This window comes from Pleurodeles waltl, chromosome 3_1, assembly GCF_031143425.1.
Source record: "Pleurodeles waltl isolate 20211129_DDA chromosome 3_1, aPleWal1.hap1.20221129, whole genome shotgun sequence".
NCBI classification, from domain to species: domain Eukaryota; kingdom Metazoa; phylum Chordata; class Amphibia; order Caudata; family Salamandridae; genus Pleurodeles; species Pleurodeles waltl.
In genome coordinates this window covers 524,797,032-524,810,863 of record NC_090440.1, presented here as the reverse complement: position 1 = coordinate 524,810,863, position 13,832 = coordinate 524,797,032, and the positions used below count along the sequence as shown (strand labels likewise).

The 13,832-nt window shown below is 43.8% G+C and overlaps 1 protein-coding gene across 1 annotated transcript in view; it reads left to right on the top strand.

The window, feature by feature from the left end:
* Window positions 1-13,832, top strand: part of PCSK6 (proprotein convertase subtilisin/kexin type 6) — a 1,406,757-nt gene that overhangs the window by 1,383,249 nt on the left and 9,676 nt on the right. The window contains exon 20 of the mRNA XM_069222809.1: window positions 13,550-13,662. Within this exon, the coding sequence (XP_069078910.1) occupies window positions 13,550-13,662 (113 nt within the window). The remainder of the gene's footprint in view (window positions 1-13,549; window positions 13,663-13,832) is intronic.

Sequence of the window (13,832 nt, the reverse complement as noted above, 5' to 3'; positions counted from 1 at the left end):
CTCTGGCACCTCTGGCGCCGATAGAGTTTTATGTATCAGGGTCAACGGATATGTGTCTGGATCTCAACAACACCCTGTTACACCTAGTATGTAAAATAACCAAAGCGAACGGCACCAACATCGAAGATGATGCTAAAGTGGCACCGATCGCATACCCCATCACAACCCTTTTTAATCAAGTAGACATTAACCTGGGCGATCGACTCGTCACGCAGAGTGATAACATGTACGCCTACATGGCATACATAGAGAGTATTCCAAATTACAGTTGTGAAGCCCTGGACACACAGCTTTCAGCAGGACTCTTCTACAAAGATACTGAAGCGCATTTTGAGGACACATCGCTGGACGGCTCCAAAGCTGGTTTTAAAAAAAGAGCCAGCTTCGCAGCCGGCAGTAGGCAATTTGATCTCCTGGGGCGCATACATTCAGACCTTTTCTTCCAAGATAAGTGTCTAATCAACGGTATAGATCTTAAGATCAAACTCAACCGCAACAAGGATGCATTCTGTCTCATCAGAGGCAATGCGGAACAGTATAAACTGCTTATATTGTCCGCAAGGCTGTTTGTAAAGAGAGTGAAAGTGTCACTGAGTGTCAGACTGGCCCATGCTGAAGCTTTACAACTAGCGAACGCAAAGTACGCCATTGAAAGAGTGGCTCTGAAGATATTTAACATCCCGCCGGAACTAGATTAACGCAGCAGCAGAAACTATTTCTGGGCCAGTTACCGAAACTCATCATCATCGGGTTTGTGGACAATGCAGCTTCTAGCGGACTCCATACCTCGAACCCTTTCAACTTCAAACAATATGATATTAACTACACCACTCTGGTCCACGAGAGCGCTGTTATCCCCGCAAAACCATTCACTCCGAATTTTGGAACATCCAATTTTGTCAGGGAATATCTCGGACTGGTCTCGATAACGGGGAAACATCTGCGGGACTCAGGAGTTGTTGTTTCAAGAGAGGGGTATGGGGCTGGCTATACGTTGTTTGCATTCGACCTGACGCCGGATATGGAAGATGGTGACCACTACAATCTGATAAAAAACGGAAATCTAAAAGCTGAAATACGTTTTACACAGGCCTTGGCGACCAATGTGAACATGGTTGTACTCTCTGTATTTGACAGCATTATTCAGGTCAATCACGCCGCCAACTTTGTTTGACTATCTTTAAAAGCTTGTAAAATGGACACTACTGAGATACGTGACTTCTTAAGTAGACATAGATACGCTAAGAAATACGTTTTAGGTGTATGTCCGAGCGATGTGACCTGAAAAGATAGGCCGTGAAAGACACCGCACCCTAGTCTTTAACACTGACCTACATTACAAGGGCGGCACACACAGGGCTGCAATGTTTCTCGATGTAGACAAGGTTATAGTGTTTGACAGTTTAGCGGAGTTCCCCGAGAATTACATTTATACAAAACCGATATTCAAATATGTAGAAAAAGCATCACCCACTGTTGTGTATAACAAACTGCGTGTACAGGATTCTCTAGCCATCACACGTGGGGAACATTGTATATATTTCGTTAGTAAAATGTCTGGGGGTATGACGTTTAGAATTTTTTTAAATCTGTATTCCGCTGATCTAATAAACAACGACGGTATTGTTCTGAAATATGTGAATGAAAAGACTAGGCCACTCTCGAGAATTGTTAAAACAGAATATGGTGTATGCTAAAGGTGTAAGGCTTTGTAAAGCCTCTTTTGTACTGATAATTGTCTAAAATAAAAAAAAACATTGTAACCTGGAAACAGACTATGCATTTTTATCCCACATCACACATTTTAAAACCATTTAAAAAATAAAAATGTCGGACTACTGATGAAATGTTAAATGCGTTTATTATAAACAGTTTTCACAACAAACATGTACAAGGGTAAAAAATAAATGAAGTAAAAATCTTATGACATGCGAACCTTTTAACAATACTGTTCATTGGTTTAAATTTCGGGATTACATTAGAGCGGTAACCAGGAGGGCCATTCTGAACAGTCTCTTTTTAGGAACCAGTTGTACAGCGCCAGCGCTCCTAGACTGTGTTAGCTGCGGGTAGAAAGGTGATGTCGGCACGAGGGGTCCCCTAGTAAAAACACCAGGGCTGGAACCTTTCAAACTTTCAAGCCATTGCTGATGGTCGGCGTTACGGATGATCGTGGACGGGATATTGAGTTCCGCAGCGGCGCTTAGGAACCGCTCCCAACCTCTAGGAGCGTCTTGTGTCGATAGGGTTTTACTGTGCGTGAGACCTCTGACCAGATCATACATGTGTGATCCAGCAACCGGCTGCCCCTTGTAAACTAATTCACCCCTATTGTTCCAAGAGGTCAAATCTTTAGTCACAGCCATTTTACTGAGCAACATTTGAGCAGCCCCTCTATACTTCTGACTTGTATTTTTTAAAAGGTCTACGACAAAGGCATCCGTGGTGGGAGAGGGTCCAAGGTCTTGAGGAGCTACTGGGTCAGCTGTCGGCTGTTCCGCGGTGGGGGTGTACAGCATTAGTTTTTTTTTTTCATCATGCAGTTGCTTGTAATACTGTAAAAAGTTTTGAAGTGCTCCTGAGTAAAGCCCCGCATTGTCGTGTGGTTTTAAATTGGTTCGGTTCAAAATGGTTTTGATCTCAGCATTGAGACGCTGTGTCTAGTTTCTGCGGATGTCCTAAACGTCGGCGGTCGAGGGGCCCAACTGTTCCAGCTGAAGGCGTGGCACAAGGTACATTTTTTGGGAGTGCTCCATCATGTCCTTGACAGGAGACCTGTTATTAAGGGTATAGCTATACCCAGCAGGGAACCTATAAAGCCTCCTGACTGTTTGACCAGTTTCCTTTTAGAAAGGAGCGACGCCCTTTTATTGCTGAGCTTCTTAATAATGTGCCGCTTGTTCTTCAGCATACGGAACTGGCTCGTCGATATCGGAACATTACTTTTTAGGGTGTTTAGGGCTATTTCTGAAATGGCCGCAACTAAATAATCCGAGGCAGTGCATAGGATAGCTTTTCTTTTCATGGGCTGGCTGTGACCAGCATTTTTAGGAGGTCTAAATTCCGCTGTAGCCGCGCAGACATTGTGGTGACCGTATATTACAAGGTTTAGAGTATAAATGTTATAAAAGTCTTCTTAAGGGGTCTTTTTATAAGCTTTGGGGGCTGTTTTAAGTATGTAAGCGACTGGAAAGTCCGGGGGGAAAATACCGGTGCGTAGCCTGTAGTCTTCTAGAGTGTTGGGTTTTAAATCGACCAGTAAATAACCATGGGGTTTGACGGTGGTGTCATTAAAAGCTTCCATGAAAAACTGGGTGTTTCCGGGGTACATCTGTTTAACTATAATTGCTATCTGTAGCTTGTCGCGGGGGGGGTTTAAATAAGACCAAATATGAGGCATTGAGAGTTATAGAACAACTGCTTTTGCCCTTGTAAAACAAGTTCTGCACGATGTAGCATATACTCATATTACGATGATGTGAATATTGAGTAAAAGCTCTCTCGATCTCGGGGTGGTCACCTCCTTCATGCATGAGATCGTCCACAACGACCATGTTTACAAGGTGTTTAGGTAACAAGAAGTCGTCGTTGAGGTTATATGGGATGCCTCCTATAAATCTGATGTGTGGGAACGTCAGGGAGAGTTCCGTGTGAAGATCTTGCCAGCAAGAATAAAGCCATACAATTTTGTTAGGGGTCTGGGATAAAACACCGGGAGCATTTTCAAGCAGTTTCTTTATAAAATAGCTTTTACTGCTATTTGAGGGGCCGGCTAGAACGCATGAGAATTGGTGTTGCAGCCTGGTGTACATAGTGGTTGGGGGTCGTCACGCTAATGTTTTTTAATAACCGTACAGTAGTGTTTTGTAGTCCTCAGCAAGGACCCGTTTATCAAACACTACGCGCAGTGTTTTATACAATGATTGCGTTGTAATTTCCCACCTCTTTTTGGACTTGACTATGCTGGGGTGATTTATGACTATTGCTCTGCTATTTTCATGGTTGCTCGATGCATAGTACTCATGCACCAGTCCCTTCAGAATGTCAAAATGTATTTTAACCGTGTTGTTAACGTTTAAAGTGATGCCTTTGACCTTCATGCAGACCTTGTTGTTAGAGGTTTTGTAACTGTAGGTCTTGGGCCCTGAGGACGTATATTCGAGTATGTACTCATTCTTTTCAAGTCCACTGGTCAAATCACCTAGATAATCACCCAGTGGTGGATCTTCATCACCCTCCTTACTAACAAAAATAACGGAGTCTGTGTCATGGTACAAACATCGTTCCTGAAGCTTATCCAACAGTCTGTAAAGCTCTAGATGAGTGTGAGCGGCTGTGATGCACGCTATGAAGATGTTTATATTGTTACAGGAGGTGGGGTACTCTTTGGCGTATTTCCAGCATAGAACAGCAGTCTCATTGTCTATAAATTCACAACTGGGCACGTCATAAGACGAGGCAAATAGATACTTAAAAATCTTGTTGGGTCTGTGACGATGGATGTGTTTGACAGATTTGTGCGCTGTGTGAATTTACCCCACAAGGAATTAAGACAGAGCTTGGCCAGCTGGCGTCTGGCAGGGTTAACCTTAATGAACTCAGGTCTCAATGTAATACCCTCGTGAGCATGGTAATCAGCGGTATACTTTTGCTTTGTGGGTTCATCAATGCACCAGTCGGGATACCCCGATGCCTCCTGTTTGTCTCTGAGAAACAAGTTGATGTACTCAGAAAAGAGCTGAGTTGTGGTGTGTGGAAAGTGCTAAATCTCCAGTATTTTACCGAGACGGTAACCTGTCTCGAGGGCCACTTCTACCTCTATGGTACACCAGGTCCCCTCCAGCAGCCTTTGCTCATCACTATGTGTACACATGCTGGTCTGTTTACTTTCAGCGCACGTTCGGCGTAGGGGGAACATTAGCTTGCCGTCGACTCTTTATGGAAGTACTGGGAAGTGAAGCTTCTGTGGAGGGTGAATTTGACACTTAACAAGCCCAAAGTACTCATTTAGGGGCTTAAAGTTCCTGTATATGATCCTAGGATGTACCACTGGGTACAACTTCACTTTGTTCACATAGGGATAGAGACTGGTGAAGTCATAGTAGTGTATTTTCTCACCCTCACCAGCGACACGGTGCAGTTGTATGGCATTTGTACGACTGCCGAATAAGGCGTCGCGGGGTTCCAGAGGTGCTGGTAACTGGCGACTCGTAATAAAAGTGCTCAGTTCAAAATCTTTTGCTGACTCGTCTAACCACTCGTGCTCCCAGAGGGTTCTCAAAGCAAAACCGCTGTTCTCAATATACTGCCTTGGTCAGAGTACGACGGTGCAGATGTTCAAATGTGGTGCCCTGCAGTCTATTATACTAATGGGGTTTGTAACAATGCGTGCAACCATGATAAAAACAACCGTTGAACTCAAAGGCAGTTGGCACCCCGTTAATTAGCGCATACCCATCTAGGTAGTAGCGGCCAAGGCGGTATTCACCACCCTGCAAAGCCTGTTGGATGAAGATTTTCTCTTTCTCCGAGACGTACATGAACCACTGAATAGACGGGGTGGAGTAACGTTTCTGCTTACTATTATAGAGGTCGGGTGGTACTAGAGCTATGGTTTCAGGTTTTAAAAACATGTGCTGATAATAGACATGCACATCGAAGCCAGAGTAATGCTCCTAAAGGGGTCTAGGTATTCAATGACTTTTTTTCTCTTGCGGGATTTGGTTTTAATAATCCTAACCCATTTTCTCATCTCCACCAGAACGTCTCTGAAAAGGTTGCCCGCTTTACGCAAGATCATGACATCTGCTTTACAGTAAGCTTTCAACTCTGTTTGAAAATGAAACCGATTTTCACGGTTTTCATCGTATCACTGTAGAAAGCTCTCTTTTTCAGACGGCATCATGTACTCTACACCGTAACTGTTGGGCGGAGGCATAGGACCGCTGTAATTCTGGTTAGCCCACGTGTTAAAAAAGTGAGGGGAATAACCTTTACAGCCTTCAAAACCAAAGGCTTTTGGCAACTTGCTCAACTTCATGGGCAAAAAATTCAAGGTGTCTATGAATCTAATTTCAAAAGGGACAACCTTTAACAACATCAGTTTGGAACCCTGGGTGATGAGGTCCACAGCCAACTTTTCACGAATCAGGTCCCGGAGAATAAAGAACAAGTCATACGCTTTTGAGTTGTGCGCTAACATTGTACACACAAGACGGGCCTTCAAACTCCCAGTTTTCATCGGATGATAGATGATGGGTGTAAATGCAGTTAGGCTGGTGCACACTTGTCTTCTGCGTGCACTCTATATCGAATACGATATAGTCTTCTCTTTTTCTCTGGGGGTGTCCTACGAGCATGTAACATTCATGCGACAACCAGGGTATAAAATACGCTTAACACTGGGGACATTGAATACCCTTACAATCGTGTTCTTCGGCCTTGTAACAACCGCAAGCCCCATATTCTGATTTACGGACGCACTGTGCGAGGTTTATGTGCACATTCAAACAGGTTTGTGATCGACAGAACATCTTGCACGTCAAACAGTTCACCTTCTGAGCGTCACTGGCGACACACCCGTCCCTCTGACACATTTTACAGTGAATTTCACACTGGTGTCTGGTTCGGTTGTTGTATATGTGGTCGCAGTGTTCGCACACGTACTTGGCTCCTAGAAACCCCTTCAGGTTCAGTGGCCTTCACCATTCTCCTCAATATACCCCGCCAGCAGTATAGGGTGTAGCGGATCACAAAGTCACAGTTTAGGAATCCTAGCGACGACCAGGCCTCTCAAACCCCGGAATGCTCACATTGGAACCCTTTTTTTAAGTCCCGCGCCATTCCGCCTGCTGACTGCAACCTTGATGGGGACACATTAGAATTGTCATGGGGCGCTGCTGTGGCTTCAGAGCCCCCTGTAGTACCAGATAACGCCTTTAGAAGCCCTATGCAATGGGAATAAGGGAATGTGATGCTCATTTTCAAAATTCAGTGCCACAAAGACTGTGATGGAATGTTACACTGCTTGTTGGTTGTAGATCGCTGACAGGCCCTCCCATACTAGCCTCCGACTGTGCTGAACATTTAGAACGTTGAGGGCTTGGTGGTGTAGGCTGAGCCTTAACAACTTTTTTAAAAGACAGGTCTATAGGTGTGGTCTGTAGCTCAGGGGTTTACAACTTCTTCTTACGATTCTTTAAGGACAGGCGGTTTATTTTAGGATTGATGCATTGGTTAGGGGTCCCCGCTACGGTTTCACAGGGTGCAAGCTGCAGGGTGTCTGGGATTGTGAGCATGACAATGTCAGGGTGTCCAAGTCCCTGCCTTGATGTAGGCGGTGTGGAGGGGTTCGCGGTGTTGGACATGCCGTTTACGAAGGTTGATGTGTTGTAGTTAAGAGCTGTACCTGGGTCATGACTGGTGTCTGTAAAAACGCTGCATTGTAGGTCCTGGGGTCCTGCGGTGTTCACGAATACTGCTGGCGTCATGGGGTTTTGAACAGCCCGTTGTTGACCTTTAAAGATGACTTTGACCGTTTAGTCCGATGACCGACTCCTCCAGAGCTCTTATGTGATGACCCTGGGATGTAAAGATAGCAAAATACATATTAGGTGTTGTTATAGCCGCTATACCGCAGGGGTGAAAGAGGTTTGAGACATACTGAGGATTTTATTCATCTGCCCCTACAGTTTCTAAAACCGCACCTGTGGTTTCCCGGCGTGAGGGGCCATTTTTAATAGGCACTCCCTCGTTAGACGCTGGGGTCTTCCTCTTGCGTACAGCGTTACCCCTGGAGTTGCATACGCCGCAGGGGGGGCGCGGGATAAAAAATAAATAAATTAAATGTTACATTTACAATATAATGCATACACTATACGTGTTCTCTAGGGTCTCCACCGTCACAGGTTTTATGGGTTTTTTTAGATTTTCAAGGCGTTTACACATGGACTCCTTTATTTACCTGCATAAGTGGAATCCTGAGACATTGTGCATGGACCGTCTTAAACCTGGAGGATCTGTGGCAGAGCGTCAACTGCAAGCTGTAGTTCTAAGCACACAAACACAGAGGTAACCATTAAAGGTCAAATAAAAAAATAACACTCACAACAACTCTGTTTAGATTGGCCTTTGTACCATAACTCACCTTGTTGCATGATCTCCATTTCCTCTGGGGACGTTGCAAGCTCTTGGAGGTCCTATGTGCAAAAGAGACAGAATTGACTTTTAGCACAACTCATTTAATGTTATATGCATAACCCTTTAATAAAACTGTGCAATGTGCTAAAAAAAAAAGAAATTTAAAAATAAAAACTAAATGTAAAATAAAAATAAAAAAAGTCTCTTGAGATACATCTTGTTGCGCCCCTATGTTCTGGAAGTATAATACCCAGAACCACTTGTAGACCTTTTCTCAAAAACTATACACGGTTTAATAAACAAAGTCCACAGGGTGGCGCACTTGTACAATATAAAGTCTAGGATTCTCTTTATATAGCATTATTTATATAATTCTAAAGGCTCCACAACCTTATTGTACTCTTATTACAAGGCACCCATAGGTCTTTATAATGACATATAATTACACCAGTTATAAAAATATATAATAATGCACTACTTAAAAACATTGCAATTCCTAGAATTTATACATATACCAAAGACCAGAAGCCGAATCCCAGGATCCAGGCCGTGTTTTAACCTTAGCTCAACAAGGCTCTGAACCCTGTGCGGGTGGAGCACACAAGCTGAGCCAGTTCCAAATGGCCACCTGTGGTAGCAGCATGTGTGGTGTTTTTCACCGTGCAGACCCTGGACACCAGATTCACATGAACTACGATGAGTGGCTGGGGGGGCCTGAGCCTACTGCTCAATACCCCCATAGTCATTGCATTTTAGGTTTTTTTTTTGTTTTATTTTTATTATTATTATTATTTTTATTATTTGCCCAGGGTGCTTTTTTTTGTTTTTTTATTAATTTAAAAAAATAAAAAATTAGAAAAACGACAATTTGGAGTGGGGCCTGAGCCGTGTGCTCTGGGGTCCCCAGGGTCACACATTGCTTATTTTTAATCTTACTATAGTTTTTTGTTTTTTTAAACAAATTTGCCCTCTGGGCCCCTGGGGTCACATGTCCTGAGCACCCCAGAGGCCAGAACATGCTTTAAAAAAAAACAAAAAACTGTAAGGGCCCAAGCGCGCGAGACTCAGGCCCTCAGGCCAGTCCTTCGCGCCATCGGTGACTTCCCCAGACTCTTGAAGGGGGTCACCGTGCGTTCGGTCTCCGAGAACAGACCGATTTCTATTATTAACTTGAGGCCTTTGGGGCCGCAGCAGGCTCAGAGGTCTCAAGTTAATAAAAGAAACCTGTCTGTTCTCGGAGGCAGCGCTGCCTCAGAGAACAGACCATTTCTATTATTAACTTGAGGCCTCCGGGGCCGCAGCGGGCTCACAGGTCTCACACTAATAATAGAAACCAGTCTGTTTTCGGAGGCAGCGCTGCCTCCGAGAACAGATCATTTCTATTGTTAGCGCGAGGCCCTTGAGCACTGTACGGCTCGAAGGCATCGCGCTAATTATGCGTTTGGCCTTCCTTAGCAACATAACAACAGAGTTTTCAGAGCCCACGTGGACTCCGAGAATGTGGCAGTTATGTTGCTATGGAAGGCCTCCGAGCGCCGTTTGGCTCAGAGGCCAACCATTCTCAACATGTAAGCTCCGATGGGCTCTGAGATTGGAGTGGTTAAATTGATAACCGGGTCCCCGAACCGCATTGGTGCGGCTCAGGGGACACGGTTATTAATTTAACACATCCGGTCTCAGAACGCACGTGGGCTCTGAGACTGGAGCTATTAAATTAATAACATAGGGTCCTCTGAGCCGCACCGGTGCTCGCGACCCTGGTATTAATTTAACAGCTCCGGTCTCAGAACCCACGTGGGCTCTGAGAGCGGAGTCCTTAAATTGATAACAGGGTCACAGAGTTGCACCGGTGTGGCTTGGTGGCCTGGTTATTAATTTACCACATCTGGTCCCAGAACCCACTTGGGCTCTGAGATCGGAGCTATTAAATTAATAACCGGGTCCCCGCGACACACCGGTGCTCGGCAACCCGGTTATTAATTTAACACATCCGGTCTCAGAACCCACATGGGCTCTGTGATCAGAGCTGTTAAATTAATAACAGGGGTCTATGAGCAACATAGCGCTCAGAAGACCCCATGTTATTAATTTAATATCACGGATCTCAGAAAGACCCCAGGGTCTCTCTGAGAGCCGTGATATTAAATTAATAACGGGGGGCCCGTGCGTTATGCTAGTCGTGGGGCCCCTGGGTTATATAATAGCAGCACAGATCCCCCCAAATACATGTAAATGTACAGCATCTGAACCAGGCTGTACAAATTAAGCATAGCCTCCACCTCCACAAAATATGTGTATACCCTCAAAAGTACCTACAAATGCATAATCCCAGAACTAGCAAGTACAAATTAAGCGCTGCCTCCACCCCCACAGCCAAAATAAGTGCAGATCCTCATAACTATCTGCAACTACATAGTCCCAGAACCTGCAAGTGCAAATTAACCATTGCCACAACCCTATAAAATAAGTGCAGACCCTAAAAAATATCTGCAAATACATAGTCCCAGAACCTGCAAGTACAAACTAAGCATTGCCACAACCCTATAAAATAAGTGCAGACCCTCAAAAATATCTGCAAATACTCAATACCAGAACCAACATGTACAAATTAGGCCTGGGCACAACCCTAACAAAACACTGCAGACCATCAAAAATACACACAAATACGCAACACCAGAACCTACAAGTACAAATTAAGCAATGCCTCCAACCCCCAAAACAAGTGCAGACGCTCAAAAAGTCACAGATACGCAGCACCAAAACCAGCAAGTACAGATTAAGCATGGGCTTCGCCATATAAAATAAGTGCAGACCCTCAAAATACACACAGATATGCAGCACCAAAACCAGCAAGTACAAATTAATCATGGGCTTCACCCTATAAAATAAGTGCAGTCCCTCAAAAATACACACAGATATGTCACCCCAGAACCAGTAAGTACAAATTAAGCATTGCCTCCACCCCACAAGATTAGTGCATACCCTCAAAAATATATACAAAAACACAGCCCCCAGAACCAGTAAGTGCAAACTAAGCATTGTCTCCACTCCACAAAATTAGTGCAGACCCTCAAAAATACATACAAAAACACCGTCCCCAGAACCAGCAAGTGCAAATTAAGAATTGTCCCCCCCCCACAAAATTAGTGCAGACCCTCAAAAATACATACAGAATCACAGCCCCCAGAACTAGTAAGTACAAACTAAGCATTGTCTCGACCCCACAAAATTAGTGGAGACCCTCAAAAATACATACAAAAACACCATCCCCAGAACCAGTAAGTACAAATTAAGCAGTGTCCCGACCCCACAAAATTAGTGCAGACCCTCAAAAATATCTGCAAATACTCAACACCAGAACCTACAAGTACAAATTAGGCATGGCTTCCACCTAACAAAATAAAATGTAGACCCACAAAATACATGTAAATGTTCAGCAACAGAACCAATATGCACAAATTAAACATTGTAGCCACCAGATTACCGCTGACAATCTCCAACATACATTAATATCATTTTAAAAACAGGTTCATTTTACTCTGCTATGTATAGTTAAACCGGTTGGGGCTAATAGCAATTTTAAACTACCTTAGAACACATACAAACACCACACTGTTACAGACCTTAAGTAGAAGAGGTTTAGCAACACCAGTCTGCGCTCTGCCCTTCATGTTTTCAACCCGGATGTCCTGATGGTGCCCTGCTTGCCGCAAACTTCAGTATTTAGTTCAGAAAAAAGGAGGCCTGTGAAGGTGGGGGTTCTTATACCAGACTCACTATGCTAATTATGCCTAGGCTTTGTGGTGGGTGGGGCCTGGAAATAGACATCTGTTTTAGGCTGGCAATACTTGTCCATTGTTTTGTTTCAAACTTTTAATTGCATGGCCAGTTTCTATTGTAACCTCTACTGTGTCCCAGGGAACTCTTGTAGGCACACATCTGTTTTGGAATTGCAATGCTTGTCATCCTTTGAGGCCAAACCTGGGAACACTTGGGGCTACATCTGTTTTAGATTTGCAATACTAGTCCTTTGTTTTGTTTCAAACTTTTAATTGCATGGCCAGCTTCCAATTTAGCCTCCACTTTGTCCCAGTGAAAGCCTGTAGGCACACATCTGTTTTAGATTTGCAATGCCTGTCATCCTTTGAGCTCAGTCCTGGGAACACTTGGGGCTACATCTGTTTTAGATTTGCAATACTAGTCCTTTGTTTTGTTTCAAACTTTTAATTGCATGGCCAGTTTCTAATTTAGCCTCCACTGTGTCCTAGGGAAAGCCTGTAGGCACACATCTGTTTTAGATTTGCAATGCCTGTCATCCTTTGAGCTCAGTCCTGGAAACACTTGGGGCTACATCTGTTTTAGATTTGCAATACTAATCCTTTGTTTCGTTTCAAACTTTCAATTGCACGGCCAGTTTCTAATTTAACCTCCACAGTGTCCCAGGGAAATCTTGTAGGCACAAATCTGTTTTAGATTTACAATGCTTGTCATCCTTTAGGGCCAGTCCTTTGGGGGCCTACATCTGTTTTAGATTTACCTCTCTAAATTTATAGGCTGGCTCTAACAAAAAGCATCATTTGACCATTCCCTCTTTTTGGACTAGCCGACTAGCCAACCGGGAGGAGGTTTGGCCAGCCTGCCCACTTCGCAGCCCTGTGAGGGGAGCCCCAAACAGCCACTTGGATATGCACAATTGTGGTGGAATCATGGAATAAAGAGATGGACATTATCTCAAATTGACTTATTTGATGTGTGCCTTACATATTTGTATTTGACTATCAGTGACTAGTCACTGAGATTAAGAAGTAGAGGGTGATCTTCTTTTAAGTGCACCATCAGTAGTATCTGAAACATAGTGGATAAATGACAAGTAGCGCCAGCTACTCCTGTTGGTTCACCCATTAACAGTAACATCCCCTTATACTACTTGCGTATTTGACACACAGCTCAGAATAGCTATATGTGCATCAGCTGAGTTATAGGTATATCCACTGTTACGTTAACGGAATTACAATTGCATTTTAAAAACCTAAGGAATGCCCTAATTTATTTATGAAGGCCTTTCATTATGAGCCTGCAGTGAAAACCTTTTAGTTCTTATTTGCCTTAACTACAGCTTTAATCCTGATACTGCCAACGTATGGAAATGTAAAGTTAAAACAGTGCATTACACTGACCTAGGCTCCAGTAGTGCCTAATTATTTACAACAATAAACATTAAATTGACATTCAGGTTGTGGCAATCTTGTGGACACGTTGGTGCAACAACTGTGGTCAATGTGATTTGTATGTTGGTTTCTGAAGAGTACTTTTCAGAAAGCTTTGACGAGACTCCTGATGAAAAGTTGTGCAGCACATGCTGCCACTTGCGCACAAGTTGATAACTTTTGCTTTGTTTTACTTTTGCAAGATGTGAAGAAAATTGCTTGAATTGCGAAGGCTCCTGGAGGAATTGCCTTAAGTGTAAAGATGGCTTCAGCCTGGTGAGCGGTTCGTGTGTCACCAATCACACGTGCACTAACGGTGAGTACAGAATTATTGCGAGCTCGGAGTTTAAAACATATTAAAATTGTTGGGCCCTCATTTAGACGGCTGCGGGAAATGGGAAATATATGGAGTAATCAGTGGCAGCTGGAGACATTTGAAAGTGGTGAGGCTTAAAGTCTGGGAATGACTTTTATGTAGCGAGTGAA